The sequence below is a fragment of the Hyla sarda genome, chromosome 6 (genome assembly GCF_029499605.1).
Source record: "Hyla sarda isolate aHylSar1 chromosome 6, aHylSar1.hap1, whole genome shotgun sequence".
Lineage (NCBI taxonomy): Eukaryota > Metazoa > Chordata > Amphibia > Anura > Hylidae > Hyla > Hyla sarda.
This window is the reverse complement of record NC_079194.1, coordinates 42980536-42999855: the sequence shown is the minus strand read 5'-3', so window position 1 is coordinate 42999855 and position 19320 is coordinate 42980536. Positions and strand designations below refer to the sequence as shown.

Here is a 19320-nt window from a genome sequence, read left to right as displayed (position 1 = left end):
GGAATTTTCTCCCATTACCCTTTGTAGAAATGGTAAATTTGGGGAAAAAACTGCACGTTAGTGAAAAATTTTTTTTTTCATTTACACATCCGAACTTAACGAAAAGTCGTCAAACACCTGTGGAGTGTTAAGGTTCACCGGACCCCTTGTTACGTGCCTTGAGGGGTGTAGTTTCCAAAATAGTATGCCATGTTTTTTTTTTTTTTTTTTTTTGCTGTTCTGGCACCATAGGGGCTTCCTAAATGGGACATGCCCCCAAAAACCATTTCAGCAAAATTCACTCTCCAAAATCCCATTGTCGCTGCTTCCCTTCTGAGTCCTCTACTGCGCCCACCGAACACTTGACATACACATATGAGGTATTTCCTTACTCGAAAGAAATTGGGTTACAAATTTTGGGGGGGCTTTTTCTCCTATTATCCCTTGTAAAATTTCAAAATCTGGGTCTACAAGAACATGCGAGTGTAAAAAATGAAGATTTTGAATTTTCTCCTTCACTTTGCTGCTATTCCTGTGAAACACCTAAAGGGTTAACAAACTTACTGACTGTCATTTTAAATACTTTTAGGGGTGCAGTTTTTATAATGGGGTAATTTATGGGGTATTTCTAATATGAAGGCCCTTCAAATCCACTTCAGAACTGAACTGGCCCCTGAAAAATTCCGATTTTGAAAATTTTGTGAAAAATTGGAAAATTGCTTCTGAACTTTGAAGCCCTTTGATGTCTTCCTAAAGTAAAAACATGTCAACTTTATGATGCAAACATAAAGTAGACATTGTATTTGTAAATCAATATATCATTTATTTGGTATGTCCGGTTTCCTTACAAGCAGAGAGCTTCAAAGTTAGAAAAATGCAAAGTTTTCAATTTTTTAATCAAATTTTGAAATTTTTCACCAAGAAATGATGCAAGTATCGACAAAAATTTACCACTAACATAAAGTAGAAAATGTCACTAAAAAACTATCTCGGTATGAGAATGAAAAGTAAAAGCATCCCAGAGTTATTAATGCTTAAAGTGACAGTTGTCAGATGTGCAAAAAAATGCTCCCGTCCTTAGGGTTATAATGGGCTCCGTCCCCAAGGAGTTAGAGGTACTCCGGTGGAAAACTTTTAATTTTTTTATTTATTTTTAATCAACTGGTGCCAGAAAGTTAAACCTATTTGTAAATAACTTTTATTAAGAAATCTTAATGCTTCCTGTACTTATTAGTGTCTGTATACTACAGAGGACGTTCTCTTCTCTTTGAAATTTTTTTTTTTTCTGTTTGGCCACAGTGCTCTCTGCTGACACCTCTGTCCTTTTCAGGAACTGTCCAAAGCAGGCGAAAATCCCAATAGCAAACAAATGCTGCTCTGGACAGTTCCTAACAAGTGTCAGCAGAGAGCACTGTAGACAGACAGAAAAGAAATACAAAAAGAAAATAATTTCCTCTGTAGTATTCAGCAGCTAATAAGTACTGGAAGGGTTAAGATTTTTTTTTTTTTTTATAGAAGTAATTTACAAATCTGTTAACTTTTTAGCACCAGTTGATTAAAAAAAATGTTTTTCCACCAGAGTACCCCTTTAACCCTTCAATACTTATCACAGCATTTAAAGGGGTACTCCGGTGAAAACCTTTTTTCTTTTAAATCAACTGGTGGCAAAAAGTTAAACATATTTGTAAATTACTTCTATTAAAAAATCTCAATCCTTCCTGTAGCTGCTGAATACTACAGAGAAAATTTTGGAATGCTCTCTGATGACATCACGAGCACAGTTCTCTCTGCTGACGTTATTATAATAATAACGCTTTATTTATTGTTGTCCTTAGTGGGATTTGAACCCAAGTCCCCAGCACTGCAAGGCAGCAGTGCTAACCACTGAGCCACCATGCTGCCCTTAGCATACATCTGCTATGCACGGTTGCTTAAATAGACAGAGATGTCAGCAGAGAGCACTGTGCTCGTGATGTCATCGTTGTTCCAAAAAGAAAGGAATTTCCTCTGTAGCATTCAGCAGCTAATAAGTACTGGAAGGATTAAGATTTTTTAATAGAAGTAATTTACAAATATGTTTAACTTTCTGTCACCAGTTAACTTTCACCGGAGTACCCCTTTAAAGCTTAACTAGGGCATAGGGAGACTCATCTGCCGCACCACGGCGGTCAGATAAGCCAAGATGGCGGCTGAGGTTCCCTCAGCTGCCTCTCTCCTGCTGCTCTGCCCCAATAAAAGTTGCCCTTTTGTTTTGTGGTGTTAAAAAAAAAAAAAAAATTGTATATGTGTGTGTGTGTGTATATATGTGTGTGTATATATATGTGTGTGTGTGTTTATGTGTGTGTGTGTATATATATATTGTGTGTGTGTGTGTATGTGTGTATATATATATATATATGTGTGTATATGTATGTGTGTATATATATATATATATATATATATATATATATATATATATATATATATAGTATGTATATGTATGTTATTTGGTGCCAACGCATGTGTAAATGACAGTAATATTAATATGTAATAATCCAGGTTGTGGAACGGTGTAAAAAAAATAACAACCCCAAATTGCTGATTTTTGGTCACGACATCATCCCCCTCCCCCCCCCCAAAAAAAAAAGTGTGAAAAAGGTTATTAAAAAGTCACATGTACCCTAAATTGGTACTGATAAAAACTATAGATCACACATTAAAAAAAATGAGCCCTCCTACAGCTCCTTATTTGGAAAAATTAGGAAGTTACAGGGGGTAGAATAGGGCAACTTTAAACATACCTATTTTTTTTTTTTTTTATCCCCTTAAGGGCAATGTATGTACATTTATGTCCATTGCCCGCTTGGACATAAATGTGTGATGAACCTGTGTGAGGTCGTCATGTGCTTAAATGTCCAGACTATTAAAATATAACGTTAATTAAAGTGCAAGGCCAATGGCGTACACGTAAAAAAAAAAAACGAAGTGCAGAATTGCGTACTTTTTGTCACTTCATATATCATAAAAAAAACTTAACATTTTTTTGAAGTAGTAAAATTCAAACAAAACCCATATAAACTGGCTATCATTTTAATCATATGGACCTACAGAATAAATATAAGGCGTCATTTTTGCCAAAAAGTGGACTAAGTAGATGTTGTCTTACGGTGTTGTCCATGGTGGTCTATGGTGTCAAGCTGCCTTGTGTGTTATTGGTTAATGATTTCTCCTCTCCCTCCGCAGCGACTTCTGCCAGTATAGACAGAAGTGCTCCGCTGGAAATTGGCCTTCAGAGATCTTCCCAAGGTAAGTATACATTCTAGTCTTGTAGTGTTGATTATTCTAGAGCTTAAAATCTCCAAATCTTGATGTAAATTATTATTATTTTTTTTTTTGGCGCTATTCTAGTGAAGAGGGCTACCGATGAAATATTAGCTGAAGCAAAGAAACCCAGAATAGAGGTGAGCTCCTTCTCTCACTGTAGGAATAATAAACACATGGCACCATCTGTAGGGACTGTGACAAGAAATAACATGGACATTTATAGTACAAGTACATGCAAGGTTAATGTTTCCTGCAAAGTTAGAAGAAGGATTTTGTGGAGGGACATATGAAAAAAAAAACTGTAATTTCCTAATGTAGCATTCTTCATGTCATAAGCTTTATACACCTGCTGCTCTTGCTGGCACCTCTTTCTCCGGGAAGCAGAGCCTCTAGGTCAGTGTTTTCCAACCAGGGTGCCTCCAGCTGTGGCCAAACTACAACTCCCAGCATGCCCGGACAGCCAAAGGCTGTCCGGGCATGCTGGGAGTTGTAGTTTGGCCACAGCTGGAGGCACCCTGGTTGGAAAACACTGCTGTAGGTGAATTAAGCTGACCTGGGACCATAAGAGGAAATGAAGCGATTAGTTACCTGCCGGTAAAAGCCTTTTATACACCTCTTCATCTTCTCCAGTGTAAAAATCAGTAGATTCAAAATTTTAGTGGTTACAATGGAAATTGGTGATGTCATTTAAGACATAATTAGGATTCCCTGGGGCAAAATGGGTTAGAGGGAATGATGAGGTAATATGGCTATTGTCTTGGCAAGTTACCATATAATGGTCATTGTTACTGCTGATAAGTAGTGAAAGAAATCAGTGGGACCTTAGTTCTTCTACACTATTTACTCTGTAACTCATGTTTAACATCTAAACCACCAACATATAATGTTTACTATGCCCAGGAGGAGACCCCTTCTTATGGCAACAATTAACCTGTTAAGGACCCATGATGTACCGGTACGTCATGAGAACACTCCCGTTCTATAATGCTGGGCCAAGGCATAGCGGGTCGGGCCCGGCCTCTAACAACGGGTAGGACCCGTGGCTAATAGCGCACAGCATTGATCGCGGTGCTGCGCGCTATTAACCCTTTAGACGCGGCGTTCTAAGTTGATCGTCGTATCTAAAGTGAAACTAAAACGTTGCCAGTTAGCTCAGGGAGCTGTTTGGGATCGCCGCAGTGAAATCGCGGCATCCCGAACAGCTTACAGGACAGCCGGAGGGTCCCCTCCTGCCTCCATGCTGTCCAATTGCCGAATGTCTGTTCAGTGCCTGAGATCCAGGCATGAGCAGTCAAGCGGAAGAATCATCGATCAATGGTTTCCTATGAGAAACCTTTGAATGGTGTAAAAGATCAGTGTGTGCAGTGTTATAGGTCCCTATGGGAGCTATAACACTGCAAAAGAAAAATGCAAAAAATAAGTGAATAAAGATCATTTAACCCCTTCCCTAATAAGTTTGAATCACCCCCCCCCCCCTTTTCCCATTAAAAAAAAAAAAAAAGTGTAAATAAAAATGTGGTATCGCCGCGTGTGGAAATGTCTGAATTATAAAAATATATAATTAAACCGCACGGTCAATGGCGTACGTGCAAAAAAATTCCAAAGTCCAAAATAACGTATTTTTGTTCACTTTTTATATCATGAAAAAATGAATAAAAAGCAAAAAGTCCGATCAATACAAAAATGGTACCGCTAAAAACTTGAGCCCTCATACTGCCCCATATGCGGAAAAATAAGTTATAGGGGTCAGAAGATGACAATTTTAAACGTATAAATTTACCTGCATGTAGTTATGATTTTTTTCGACAAAATCAAACCTTTATAAGTAGGGTATCATTTTAATCATATGGACTTACGGAATAAAGAGAAGGTGTCATTTTTACCGAAAAATGTACTGTGTAGAAACTTTTGTCTGACGATTTTTTTTTTTCTGTTTCACCGTAGATTTTTGGGTAAAATGACTGACATCATTACAAAGTAGAATTAGTGGCACAAAATATAAGCCATCGTATGGATTTTTAGGTGCAAAATTTAAAGTTATGATTTTTTAAAGGTAAGGAGGAAAAAAAACGAAAATGCAAAAACTGAAAAACCCCGGGTCCTTAAGGGGTTAAAGGGGTACTCCACTAGAAAAACATTTTTTTAAATCAACTGGTGCCAGAAAGTTAAACAGATTTGTAAATTACTTCTATTCAAAAATAATCCTAATCCTTCCAGTACTTATCAGCTGTTGAATGCTCCACAGGAAGTTCTTTTCTTTTTGATTTTCCTTTCTGCCTGACCACAGTGCTCTTTGCTGACACCTCTGTCCATTTTAGGAACTGTCCAGAGCAGGAGAGGTTTCTTACGGGGATTTGTTCCTGCTCTTGGCAGTTCCTAAAATGAACAGAGGTGTTAGCAGAGAGCACTCTGGTCAGGCAGAAAAGAAATTCAAAAAGAAAAGAACTTCCTGAGCATCACAGCAGCAGCTAAGTACTGGAAGGGTTAAGATTTTTTTTTTTTTTTATAGAAGTAATTTTCAAATCTGTTTAACTTTCTTGCACCAGTTGTTTTAAACTTTTTTTTTTTTCCAGTGGAGTTCCCCTTTAAAGAGGACTTTTCAGGCTGTCACCTAAAGTTAAATACAGTTATTTTTATAGTGTTTTGTGTCCCTACACTAAACTAATAAGGGTCATGGAATATCAAAGCTATAAGGAAAGATAAAAACAATTACATTTTAGTCTTGAGAAGAGAAGTTTAAGGGGGGGATATGATCAACGTATATAAATGGCCCATACAAACCCCCTTAAAGGACAAGGGGGCTCTCCCTCTGTCTGGGGAAGAAAAGGTTTAGCGACACTCCTACTTTACTATAAGAACTGTGCATTTATGGAATAGTCTACCTACAGGAACTGGTCACAGCAGGAACAGTTGAAAGCTTCAAAACAGGGTCAGATACATTCCTGGAACAAAATAAATAATGTTTATGCAGAAATATAATCCCATCCCTTTCCCTTTATCCAACCATACCCCTTCCCTTCAATTCTATGGTTGAATTTGATGGACGTGTCTTTTTTTCAACCATACGAACTATGTAACTATTGTAGAGATACAGACTGTCATTGCAGTCTGTATATCTAAAATTACATATGTATACTTACTGGCCAGGGGCTGCCATTTTTATATATATTTTTTACTTTTCTGTTCTTCCGGTGATGTGTGTGAGGTTATATGTGCACTGCGCCAAGCTGTCATTCTGCACAGCCTTAGAAGAAGAGAGCGGAGGTGCCGGTAATCTGATTGGACTGGTTACCCAATCGGATCACGCTAGTGGCTCGTCTAGAGATACAGTGCGATCTCGCCGGGTAACGCCAGATCACTCTGTCTCCTTGTGCCAGGCATTGTGGGAGTTCATTGCAGTAGCGGAAGCCAGGAACATCCGACTGGGCGTCCGTGCGCCGACTCTTCTCAAAAGTGCCGAGGCAAGACAATGGTATGGAGTGCCTATAGCAGCATTACTAAGAGATAAAAATAAATCCTAGTTTGAATTTTTTTTTTCTAGTTACAGTTAATACAATAAAAAGAAAAAGAAAAAGAAAAAAAAAAAAAAAAGAATATTAAAATGTGGGCCCAGGTAAATTGTTCTCTTTAAAGTGAATTTATGATTTGAACAAACTACTGACATGTCAGAACTTTGTATTAGTAAGGCTATCTTCACATGGCTGAAAATTATCAGAATGTCTGCCCAGAAAACACAAGCGCACATTTGATTGTTTCCACAGCGCTAGGACCACTCAGAATCCGCGGAAACATTCAACGGCTCAGTGTTTTTGTGGATGCTGGAATTGGGATTTCCACGGCAAACACCTGCCATGAAAATTCTGCCATGTTTACAGTTTAGCAGAATCCCATTGAAATCAATGGGACTCTGCTGCAGCGAAATTTCAGAGTGCAATATTCCTGCAGAATTCTCTAAGGAAATACAGCTGTGTGAACATCTCCTAAGGGGTCCGGGTGCGGAGACCCCCACCTATTGCTAGAATGAAGGGGTAAAAAGCACAAGGTTGCGCACACACTTTGCTTCATCTCTGCTTTGCACAGCTTGAGATTATACAGAATAGTTGGAATTCCCATAGACTTCAATTGTAATTCCGTGGATCACTCACTAGCAAGATGAAGGGAAACAGCACCTTAATTCTAGGCAATGGTGAGATTCTCTGCACCGGACCCCACCAGTACAAACTTATGACAGGTCAGAGGTTTGTTCAAAAGATGTGTACAGTTTAAGAAAAACATTGCAGCTCTATGGGCTGTACAGTCCCAGTTAGCAACATCCTTGGCCACCTGGGTGCTGATTAGAGACCAAAAAAAGTTGACTCCCAATTGTTTAACCCTTTAAATGCCACGTCTCAATAGTGACTGTGGGGGACCTATCTGCAGCTCCACTGTGTAATTGCATGCTGCAGATGGGTTGCCGGGGTAGAACGGGGACTTACCCGTCCTTCCCGGTGCTCCGTAGATCAACTATTGCTTAAGGCTGCCTTTTGGGAGCCTTTAGCAATCGAGTGCTGAAAACATAGCTCAATGTAATGCAATAGCATTACATTGATCTATGTATGCCATCTAATAATGGCTTATGATAGTGGGAGCGGGGTGTGCAAGAAATGTGTAATAAAAAAAGTTAAGTCCTCCCTTTTAATAAGTTTAAATCACCCCCCTTTTCCCATTGTTTAATAAACCTATTTGGTACCGCTGCATTCGTAGTAGTCTGAACTTTTAAATTATGAAGTTTGTGATGCTGCATGGTAAAAGGCATAAATGCAAAAAAAATTTACAAAAGTAGTTCAGTTAAAACTACTGCTCATGGCATGGAAAATAAACCCTAACATAGCTTCGGAGGTGGAAAAATAAAAAAAATTATAGGGGTCAAAAACATGACCTTAAACAAACTTTTTATTTATTTTTTTTTCTCAAGTTTACAAAAAATTTAACTTTTTTTTTTTTTTTAAACGAAACAAATTACCCAAGTTAGGTATCATTCAAATCGTACTGATCCATAGAATAAAGATTTACTGTATTGTGAACCCTAAAAAAATGATTGCCCCACAAAATTGCGTGATTCCATATTTCTTTACATTTTGCCCTAAATATGTATTTTTCTATCTCCATAATACATTATCTGATCAAATAAAGTACGCAAATGAAAAAAACTTGTCCTGCAAATAACAAGGTCTAATACAACTTTGTCAATGGCAAAATAAAAAAGTTATGGGTGTTAGAATGTGAGGCACAAAAACATCAGCCCATTTTAACTGCGAATAAGAATATTGCACACTAAGGCTGGGTTCACACCACGTTTTTGCAATACAGTTCCCATATCAGGTTTTTGATTTAGAAGAAAAAAAAAAGATTCCTTAAAACTGCACTAAACTATCAAAACGTGTACAAATTTTAATCTGTATACGGTTTGAAAAATGATTTCCGGTTCATCCGGTTTGTAAGAAAAAGTGAAAGTTTTTAACTTTTCACTTCATTATGAATAAAGTTTCACTTGATTGAAATTCCAAGAAAAAAACTGTGCAAAGTCAAAAACCGTATGGTGATCACCGGATGGAATCGGCACATACTGTTCTGTACGGTTCCCATTGACTCAGCTTCAATACTGTTTTTCACACGGGCCAAAAAAAGTGGTAGGCTACGGTTTTTGGTACGGGGAAAAAAAAAACTGACAAAACCGTACAGGATGTAAAACGGACACAACCGGATGCATCTTTTGGCTTACGGTTTTCAATGGAGAGTCAACGCATATGGTTTTCAATACGGTCCCGCACGGTTTTTCAAATTGAAAATCTATACGGGAATTGTATATCAAAAACGTGGTGTGAACCCAGCCTTAGACATGTTTTACTACTGAGTGTGCCATTTTATTGATCAGTAAAAACAGTTTACGGCCCAGAGAAAAGTACAACTTGTGACAGTAGCCTTACGGCTCATTTACACGGCAGAATATCAGCCCATAATAATTCGGGGCAGACATTGTGTGCGGCTAATTCAACCGGCGCTAGGCCTGCTCGGAAATGTGCTGTCTCCATAGACTTTCGGCAGAATTTGACTAGAGACTTCCAGAATTTTGAATTTCCGCTGCAGAATTTTCCACTTCAAAAACAAAACAATGGGAGGCTGCTGCACCGTTATTTCAGAGGGGAATTTTTACGCTGGATTCTGCTTTGAAATTCTGCTCTGTGAATGGGCACAGTAAAATTTTGAGATCATTATAGAGGTTTTTAAATATGTGCTGCTTTATTTCCTTGAAATTCATGTGTGGCACCAACACAACTGTAATGGCCTAAAGCATAAAGTTTAATTCCTTAATTTTACTGCACAATAAACAGGAAAAAAAGTGCTCTTCTCATTTTTTTATTACTATTGGCTCACTAAGCAGAGTTACAAAAACTAATCAATAAAAAACTTTTATGTACAACTAAATGGTGACAGTGAAAACCAAGGCATCTTACAGCTACATCAATAGCAAAATGAGAAAAATAACAACACTTGAAGAAAAGAATTAAACACTTGTGATATTAAGGGGTTAAAGGGAGCCGGGAGCTCGTGAAGTCCTGTCCCCTCAATGCAAGTTTATGGGAGGGGGCTTCACGCCCCCTCCCATAGACTTGCTTTGCGGGGCTATGACGTCATGAGCTCCTGGTGACTGCTCCAGTGTTCGGAAAAGTTTGTTCCAAATGCTGAGCAGCGGAGTACCCCTTTAAAGGGGTTCTCCGGTGCTTAAACATCTTATCCCCTATCCAAAGGATAGGGGATAAGATGCCTGATGCCTGAGCCCGTAGGCTTGCATTGTGGGGCGGAGCGTGACGTCACATGCCGCCGCAGGCCTGACGTCACGCCGCCCGCCCTGTAGTCGCCCGTAATCAGACCCGGAGCGAACACGCTCCGGGGACTGATTACAAACAGGGTGCCGCGTACATGATCCCTTGGCTCCCCAGCGGCGGGACTCCCGCAATCACGCATCTTATCCCCTATCCTTTGCATAGGGGATAAGATGTTTAAGCACCGGAGAACCCCTTTAAGTATAAAGAAAGTGTAAGTACAGTGAGGTCCTCACTATACAAAGTATTACATGTAAAATGTTGGTTCCGGTCCCTTCCCATTGGGTGGAGGTGTACGGAGAAACTGGTTCGGCAGCCAGGCTTTAGTCATCCATATAATACAGCGTGATTCACCAACCTTGTCCTCTGTAGAAGATATAGTTTAAACCAATTATCCCTACCAGAGTATATAAAAGTGTTTTCTAAACTGGTCAACCCCGCTTCAGATGCCATTGTGACAGATCCTTGTAATACTTTGGGACATCTGCCAGATTTACTAAACTGGTTGATAAGCTGTCCCCGGATTTCTGATTGACATACATCCAGTTTGTATTATAGCCTGTTCCTTACTGTTTTGCTGCCAATAGAGGTCACCAGATGAACAGGGGCACCTCTCCTCTAAACCAGGGATCTTTTATGTCCAGTATGGTTACAGGGTCATTCAGTCTGATATACTGTGGTCACCTCATGACATGAGTCTATAGTTTCCAATAAACAATGCACCCAGTGTCTTTAGTAAAAAAAAAAAAATGTAATTCTGTTGTGTCACCTTCACTCATTATATACATATACCATATTTATCAGCGTATAACACTTTTTTTTTTTTTTTTTTTTTAACCAAAAATATTTAGCTTAAAGTCTATCTGTGTTTTATACAGAGATTAAACTTTCTGGCCCCACAGAAGCAGCTGCGGTTCAATGATTTAAATTGGCCGCTTTAAATTATCTAACTACAGTGACTTCTGCGGGGTCAGAGTCCCACACCCGCTGCCTGATTCCTTCCTCATCCCCCGACTTTCATATCTACCTGTCCTGTGGGCGTGCTCCTGCAGGCTCAGGCAACGTCCTGTGCTGCCGCTCAATGCAACGTCACTACTCATTGCGCAGCACACAGCGACGGATGCCGCCGAAGCCTGCAGGACCGCGGCCACAGGAGAGGTAGATATGAAAGTCGGGGATGAGGAGGGAATCGGCCAACGGGACTTTGGCCCCGCTGAAGCCGCTGTAGTTACGTGATTTAAAGCAGCCGTTTTAAATCATTGAACCGCAGCAGCTTTTGCAGGGCCAGAGTTTATCGGGGTATACATGCACCAACACAACCCTTTTTTTAAAAATTTTTTTACCCAAATTTCCTTGAAAAAATGAGGGTGCGTGTTATACCCTGATAAATACTTTCGTGTTTTATATTTATATATACATATATATTATAGTAAATTTGAGTAGCCGTATTAGTCCTGTGATGCAGATGCAAATCAAAATGTTGCAGTATCTTGTAATACCTTTTTTATTGGACTAACAGAGGAAGCCTTATGAGCTTAGATTTGCTTTGGACTTGATAAAGGGAGGAATCCCGAAAGCTTGTCTCTACAAAATTGTTAGTCCAATAAAAAAGGTATTACAAGATACTGCAATATATATATTATAAAATGTTTTTTTTTTTAAAGGGCACTTGTGCTCCAAAGTACAATATAGGTTGATTCTGCATTCAGTTCCATTCCTTACATTGTGTGGCTGACAATACAAAGAACATAACATAGTTAATTTAGGTTTTATAGGTATGTGCTATCTTCTTAGGATGAAGAACGTGTCCGTCTTGACAAAGAGAGACTGGCTGCTAGGCTGGAAGGCCATAAAGAAGGCATTGTGCAGACTGAGCAGATTCGGTAACCCACGCTCTTCTCATGATTTACCTTTTTGGCATTGTCTTGTTCGGTTTTAGTGGAAGACGACTGTTAAATGGCTCATTGTATTGAGCTGACTCGCTGTATCATGCACCATGTCGTAAAGGGGTGTTATATATTTATAGATCTATATACTCAGTTTAACTTTCTCAACTTCTCAATGTCTTCATATTTCCTGCAAACAAGCTTTGCACTGTAGTGTAAATGGGGCCGGCAGATGATGCCAGAAGCATTTTTTTTGTTCTGTTTGGGACATGCTAGTTTGCCAGCATTGCTTGTATATAAGTATTCAGATTTTTGTATTTAGATATTTGTTTCTATAGTATTTGTAATAGTGGTTTCTATTTTTTATTCTTTTCTCAATATTTTCAGATCCCTCTCAGAAGCCATGTCAGTCGAAAAAATTGCTGCCATCAAAGCCAAAATTATGGCAAAAAGAAAAACTACAATCAAAACAGATTTGGATGACGATATAACTGCCTTAAAACAGAGAAGCTTTGTGGACGCAGAAGTGGATGTAACCAGGGATATTGTCAGCAGGGAGCGAGTATGGAGGACAAGAACGACTATACTGCAGAGTACAGGAAAGGTGAGTGTTACATGTAGGTACAGATCACAAACCCTAGTTGTAAGTGCAGGGTAATAATCTACTTCAGACCCCTTAGGCAAAATTTCCCTTTTGGGGTAACCCCCAACCAACACCCACTCAAGAACACCCACCCCTAAAATGTACTGGTCCAATTAAAATAATGACATGGTGATTGTACTAGTAATGAACACAGCAACTCAAATATATTGTAATCCAACTTGTAATGCGGTTATAGTAACAATTAACCTATTGGGATATTTAACACATTTTGTAGGTAAAGGCTACTATATAGTGACAACTGCTGAACTTGAAAGTAGCACCTGCACCACAGAGTTGACTTAAATTCAAGACTGCCCAACTGGTTTCAACATTTCACTGGTGTCCTCATAGGTGGGGGACGGGGAATGAGGCTTTGGGTTGGGTGTTTAAGGGGAACTCCAGTGGGGAGAAAAAAAAAAGTTTTCAAATCAACTGCTGCAAGAAAGTTAAACAGATTTTTAAATTAATTCTATTTAAAAATCTTAACACTTCTAGTACTTATCAGCTGCTTCTAGTACTTATCAGAATTTCTTTTGTCTGACCACAGTGCTCTCTGCTGACACCTGTCTGTCAGGGACTGTCCAGAGCAGCAGAGGTTTGCTTCTAACCTGTACAGTTCCTGACACTCTGAGAGCACTGTCAGACAGAAAAGAAGTTCACAAATTTCTCTGGAGAATACAGCAGCTCATAAGTACTGGAAGGATTAAGATTTTTTTAATAGAAGTAATTTAAAAATTTGTTTAACTTTCTGGCATCAGGTGATCTGAAAACATTTTTTTTTTCTTTCTATTTGTTTCAACTGGAGTTCCCCTTTAAGTGGGATGGGAAGTTTTACCCCTGGACAATTTTCGCCTCATGAGTTTAGTGTAGATAACATTTGTCGTATACTCTTCAGATTTGCCCTGTTACTGATAACTATTTTATTTGTATTTTTTTTATATTTCTGTGTTGTAAAGGTGACTGCTCTTCCCCTGTGAAATCTGCTTAAGAATTGTACAAGTTCACTGGACCATGCTAGGAGTTATATTTTAATATATACATGCTAGGAGTTATCCTGCTGGTTTAAAAAAAGAAAACCACCCCACCCCCCAATCCTTTCTTCTGACACTTGCCAAGTCACTGCTGGTACCCACATGCCAGAAATGCCCTCTCACCTAATCACTGTAGGAATAGAGTCCATAATGTGGCCTGTGATTGGCTGACCTGGCATTTCCTGTGTAAAATTTAAGGCCAGGAAGTGGAGATCAGTGGGGTGGTGCCCCAGTAGTGTGCAGCGGAATGTAACTAGTGCCTTTAGCTTCCACCACACAGCTCAACTTTTTTTTTTTTCTTTCATATTAAAGCATATCTCTAGTGATGGTAATGATGATCGTGCAGAACTGTATACAATAGTAATTTGTCTGAATGTATTTCAAGATTGGCACCTAAATGCCCTATTGCAGTGTGTCCCAACCAGGGTGCCTCTGGCTGTTTCAAAACTACAACTCCCAGCATACCCGCACAGCCTTCGGTATGCTGGGAGTTGTAGTTTTGCAACAGCTGGAGACACCCTGGTTGGTACACACTGCCCTAATGAGACCCTTTTCTCCCCACTGCTCTCATTGGTCATAAGAAGGTGCAGCAGAAAGCTATGACTTAAATTGCAAAGTGGTGAGAAAGGACACTTTGGGCATTTAGGCAGACTACTACTATGTTACAGATGTCCATAACGGGAGTGTAACCATACCTTTATCTCTCTTCCTCTTTTATAACTCATAAAAATACACTTTTCTCGGTCGCTCTTCATTGCGGGACACATTACTGATGGGTATATGCTCTTGCCACTAGGAGGCGCTGACATTAGGAAAAAGTCTGCTCCTCCCTGGCAGGATATACCCTTCCACGTGCAGTGAAGTAATCAGTTTTAACTAGTGTCAGCAGGAGGCAAGACACAGGTCTGGGAGCTCTCCAGACCTGGTCTTTTTTTCTTATTTTCTAGAAAGGGCTGTTTAGTCAGTCTTTACTCTTTTGCACAGCTAAGGGGCACCGGTCATAAAAGTATGCACCATTAGCCCCTTCTCGCTAACAGCCAGCACCTGGGGTTGCACCTAGGGTCCGGGTCCCCCTATCTTCCCTTCTCGTCCTGTCTGTCACAACATGAAATGATGCAGGTGACTGAAAAAGCTGGCTGAAGACATCTCTAGGTGAGTATGGCTCATGATGTGAGTATACATACCCCTGTCAAACGAGCGGGTCCAGGCAGTGTAGGGTTAACACTGGCCATTTTATATATGCAGATTCGGCTTCATCTGCTGTGCTCTGCAAGTCTGGGTAAGGGGTTACTAGGGAGCTGAGCCGACGGCAGGCAGCTGACAAACTTTCACTTTCTCCAACAAGTCGCGTCCGTGGACACGTCCGGCCGACCGACGCAGCCTTTTCCTCACCTCTGACCGGGTCTGCTGTGAGGACCGGCGGGGTGCGCTATAGGATAGATCAGCCGATGGGAGTTATGGGGGGATCATGGCGGCACGGGCTCCTTCTCCCGGCTCCTTCTGTGAGATTGGCTCTCACAAAGCCGTTAACTCCGCCCCCACCCCCCCCTTTCCCTACCTCGGAGCTATGCTGAGGCTTAGCAGACACTTCTAAGCGTGCTGCTCCAGCCGCCGCCGCTCTGGGGACTGCACAGGGTTAAGATGACTGCCACCATGGTGTGAGTGTCTTTCCAGCACAGGGTGCCTTGCTCTTCTCTTCTTCCGTGTTGAAGCAGGAAGAGAATAAAAAGTAAATAGATAAATAAAAAAAGCGCAGTACATTGCTGTAGTTTGGCGCCCTCTTGTGGGCAATACTTGTATTGCACACTGTCTTCTATTGCGAGGGCCCTTTCCTATGGTCCGCATTAGGGGCTGCTTCATTGTTTCAGTCACCCTAGGGGGTGACCTGCTATATAGTAAATACATGAGCCACTCAGGATATAAGGATATACAATGTGGTAAACGGAAAAGGTAATCCTGCACTCACTGCTAGGGTTCAATACGTCCAGCTCCTCTCAGAAGAATTCCATCCGACTGGCAGGTGTACTTGGCGTGGGGCGCTCAGAGGCAACTGCCGGCAGTTTCACGCACAGAGATTATGCGCTTCTTCCGGCCTCCCTCTTAGGTTTCACGGTCACTTAGGAACTAATTGGGATATATTCAGGCAGTCTGTTCTCCGCTTCCACTGAGGGACGTACCATGTGCAAGCTCTTTGCGTTCCTGGTAGACACCCAGGTCTCTTCTGAGGTTCCTCATCTGTCATTCTGCCTGCCTCCCATCGTGGGGGTTCTTGGCATGTCTTACTCTGATTCCTTTTTCCACAGGCTACCGCATCTGGTGCTCGGCTCTTCTCATCCAGCGCTAGGTCTCCTGCGTGAACATGGTTTGGACCTGATATCGCTATGCCGAACAGTGGTCTCGCCTGTCACTCATCTCACGGCTGTTGCCTGTCCCACATCACATGGTTGCCATATCTGGCCCCATACCAGTAAGCCAAACAGTGGTCTACATGGTTGTCTATACCGCCTGTCATACATCAAAGACTGATGTATCAGCAGCTGGACTTCCGGTACCTCACTACGGAGTGAGGTGCAGACAAGAGGAATTGTTGTCCACTATGGACCCGTGCCAGTAGGCCAGACGTTGGTCTGCATGGTCTCCTACACTGCCGGTCATGCCTCAAACTGCTGATGTATCTGTGGCTGGAGTTCCGATTCCCCACTGCTGGGTGCGGTAAACGTTGAACTGACCCAGTGTGTCCTACGGACCCTATGACTCGCTGTCTGCTACAGACACATACCGATAATTCAGACGGTGGTTACATGGTTTCCTCTGCCACCTGTCACAGGCTGATGTATCTGTGGCTGGAGTTCAGCGTGCGGTATACGAAGAACTGACCCAGTGTGTCCTACGGACCCTATGCCTCGTTTTCTACTACGGGCCCATATCATTAAGCCAGACAGAGGATCGGCATGGTTGCCTACACCGCCTGTCATACATCAAACAGATGATGTCTCTGCGGCTGGAGTTCCGGTACCTCACTACTGTGCAAGGTTTCCGACGGAATGACTTGCTGTCCAATATGGATCCATTCCAGTAAGCCAAACTGTGGTCTGTGTGGTTTACAACACTGCCTGTCACATTTCTCACTGCTGTTGTATCGGTGGCTGCAGTTCCGATGCCCCACTGTTGTGCGTGGTATACGTAGAACTGACCCAGCATGTCCCACGGTCACTATGCAGGATGTCAGGGATGCATTCCACGGCTCCTCTGCCTCCCTCTATTTCTCAGGGTGGGGATTCTCAGCCTCCCCGCCTTCCCACCTATGCCGGAGGTGCACAGTTATCGCCTGTCCCCTTTTCGCCAAAAGCCTGGGGGTGTTAGTGTTCAGCCAGATTGTTGTCTACACTGTTTCCTCCGCCATCGGTCTTTGACCTCTGGGCTGCCACGGACATAGCCAGGTTTCCTGTACCCCACGGCTGGGTGAGGGACCTGCTGTAAGGTCTCTACAGGTATACGGGATTGCAACCAGGCAGACAATCCTTCGTCTGTTGGGTTTTCTACACCACCAGGTCGCCCGTTGGATGGGCCGCACTCTAGTCCCCCGCTTTCTGAGGTTGAATTGAGTGATCAGTAATCCTTTACCTGCCGGTGATACGGTTTTCCACATGGCTTACTACTACTTTGGGTCACCTCCCATACACTTTGACCCCGTGGACGGTAGTTCAGGTTACCCACTGCCATGATGTAACACCCCATGTTGCTCCTTGGGCCTTATACATTGCACCACATGTGGTTTAAATATGGTTTATATGGTTTAAAGGGTTACCTATTTTTACTGTCACTCTCTGCATGCCTGCTTCTTTGTCCGCAGGCTGGTATCTCACTCCACTGTGTGTTTCCGTATGCGGCACCCAGCATGGCCACATTCCCTTTGCTGCATAGTCAGACTGTGTCTGCCTGGTGTTCTACTCCACATGGTTACCTCTCCTGTTTCTGCCGCTGCCATAGCTGCAGTCCGGTGCCTCTCTTCCAGATGAAGTTCCGCAGTGTGTGTACCTGTGGGTTCTTGACCTTTTCTTCCTGTCAATCACAGTGGAGAATATTTATCAAAGGATTTAGACCGTTTTTTTTCCTGTCTAAACTTGTCGCACAGAAAGTCGCAGTCTAAATATTTGCGACTTTTGCTTTAGAGGATTTTTAGAACATGATGCATTCTAGTCTATTTTTAGACGGAAAAATGTATTGGTGCTGAATTTATCAAGAGACTTTTCAGCGTCAAGTCGCATCTGCTGAAAGTACGCCGAAATGTCAGATCATGCTGGAGCAGGTATAAATACAGTCTAAAGCATAGATCTTGAAGTCGGTGTGTAGAATTTATCAAGAGCCGTGCGCATTGCGCTGTGTCTTGATACACATCGATCCCAACGCTGAAAGGAGAGGAAAGGCATTGCAGTGGCGGGGCGTTGTGAACCCCAAGTCACGCCTATCTGACTGTGCCTGACCACTGGATAAATGTATTTTATAAGTTATAAAAGGAGGAAAGTGATAGATATGGTTACACTCACGTTTTGGACATCTGTAACATTGTAGTAGTCTGGGGGGCCTAAAAATTCATGACAGTTGCGCTTTAATATGCAATGCATACAGTGCTGCACGATAGCTATTTGTTAAAATTGTTGTATAGGATTGATAAAGAAGTTGAGCGTGATGTACAAAAGTTTTTGAATAGCTAATATCTAAGATCTTCTAGTCAAGTAGGAGTTGGGGTAGGAGTTGTGAGTAGGAGTTGTGATTGTTACAGTGAAAGGATTAAAGTGCACTTTGACTTACTGAAATATATAAATTATGCATAATGAGGAGACATGTTTTAAGTTTTTTAAGTTTTTTTTCCTTTTTAGAATTTTGCCAAAAATATATTTGCAATACTTCAGAATGTAAAAGCAAGGGAAGAGGGTCGTGCACCTGAGCCAAGACCAGTACAGACTACTGCACCCACGGTAGGTGACTTCGTTGTGCTCAGCTCGATGGTTTATGTTGTTGCTAAGCCCTATGGTGGGACTACAAAATGATCATCTTATTGCTGATATAACACCTTATGCCTCGTTCACATCAACGTTTGTAGCTTCCTTTGCTGATTCAATTAGTGACGGGACTTAAGCAGAAAAAAAAAACATCCGGCAGGTCAGGTTTTTTCTGCAAAGTAATGGATATCAAACAGGAACCAGTTCAAAGTCAGTGGGACCTGTTGGGATCAGTCTGTGTTCATTGTGAGACACACCATTTAGCTCCCTTTATCGGCATCTGTAAGGGAGCTCCGTAACGCTGATGTGAACATAGCCTTATACTGTTTTGTTGCAGTCACTTGGAAGTAGATAGACAGCACTCTTGCCTTTAAAGGGGTTCTCCGGAGCTTCGACATCTTATCCTCTTTCCAAAGGATAGGGGATAAGATGCCTGATCGTGGGAGTCCCGCTGCTGGGGACCCCCGTGATTTTGCACACAGCACCCTGTTTGTAATCAGTCCCCGGAGCTCCATTTTCGCTCCGGGTGTGATTACTGTCGATCACGGGGCCGGCGGCGTGTGACGTCGCGCATCCGCCCCCGTGTGACCTCACGCTCCACCCCTCAATGCA

At 41.7% G+C, this 19320-nt stretch overlaps 1 protein-coding gene across 1 annotated transcript in view; it reads left to right on the top strand.

Moving 5' to 3' along the window:
* The window catches only part of CDC73 (cell division cycle 73), an 89336-nt gene that overhangs the window by 16202 nt on the left and 53814 nt on the right, over window positions 1-19320 (top strand). The window contains exons 4-8 of the mRNA XM_056523549.1: window positions 3202-3264; window positions 3367-3419; window positions 11940-12028; window positions 12419-12635; window positions 18586-18684. Of these exons, the coding sequence (XP_056379524.1) occupies window positions 3202-3264; window positions 3367-3419; window positions 11940-12028; window positions 12419-12635; window positions 18586-18684 (521 nt within the window). The remainder of the gene's footprint in view (window positions 1-3201; window positions 3265-3366; window positions 3420-11939; window positions 12029-12418; window positions 12636-18585; window positions 18685-19320) is intronic.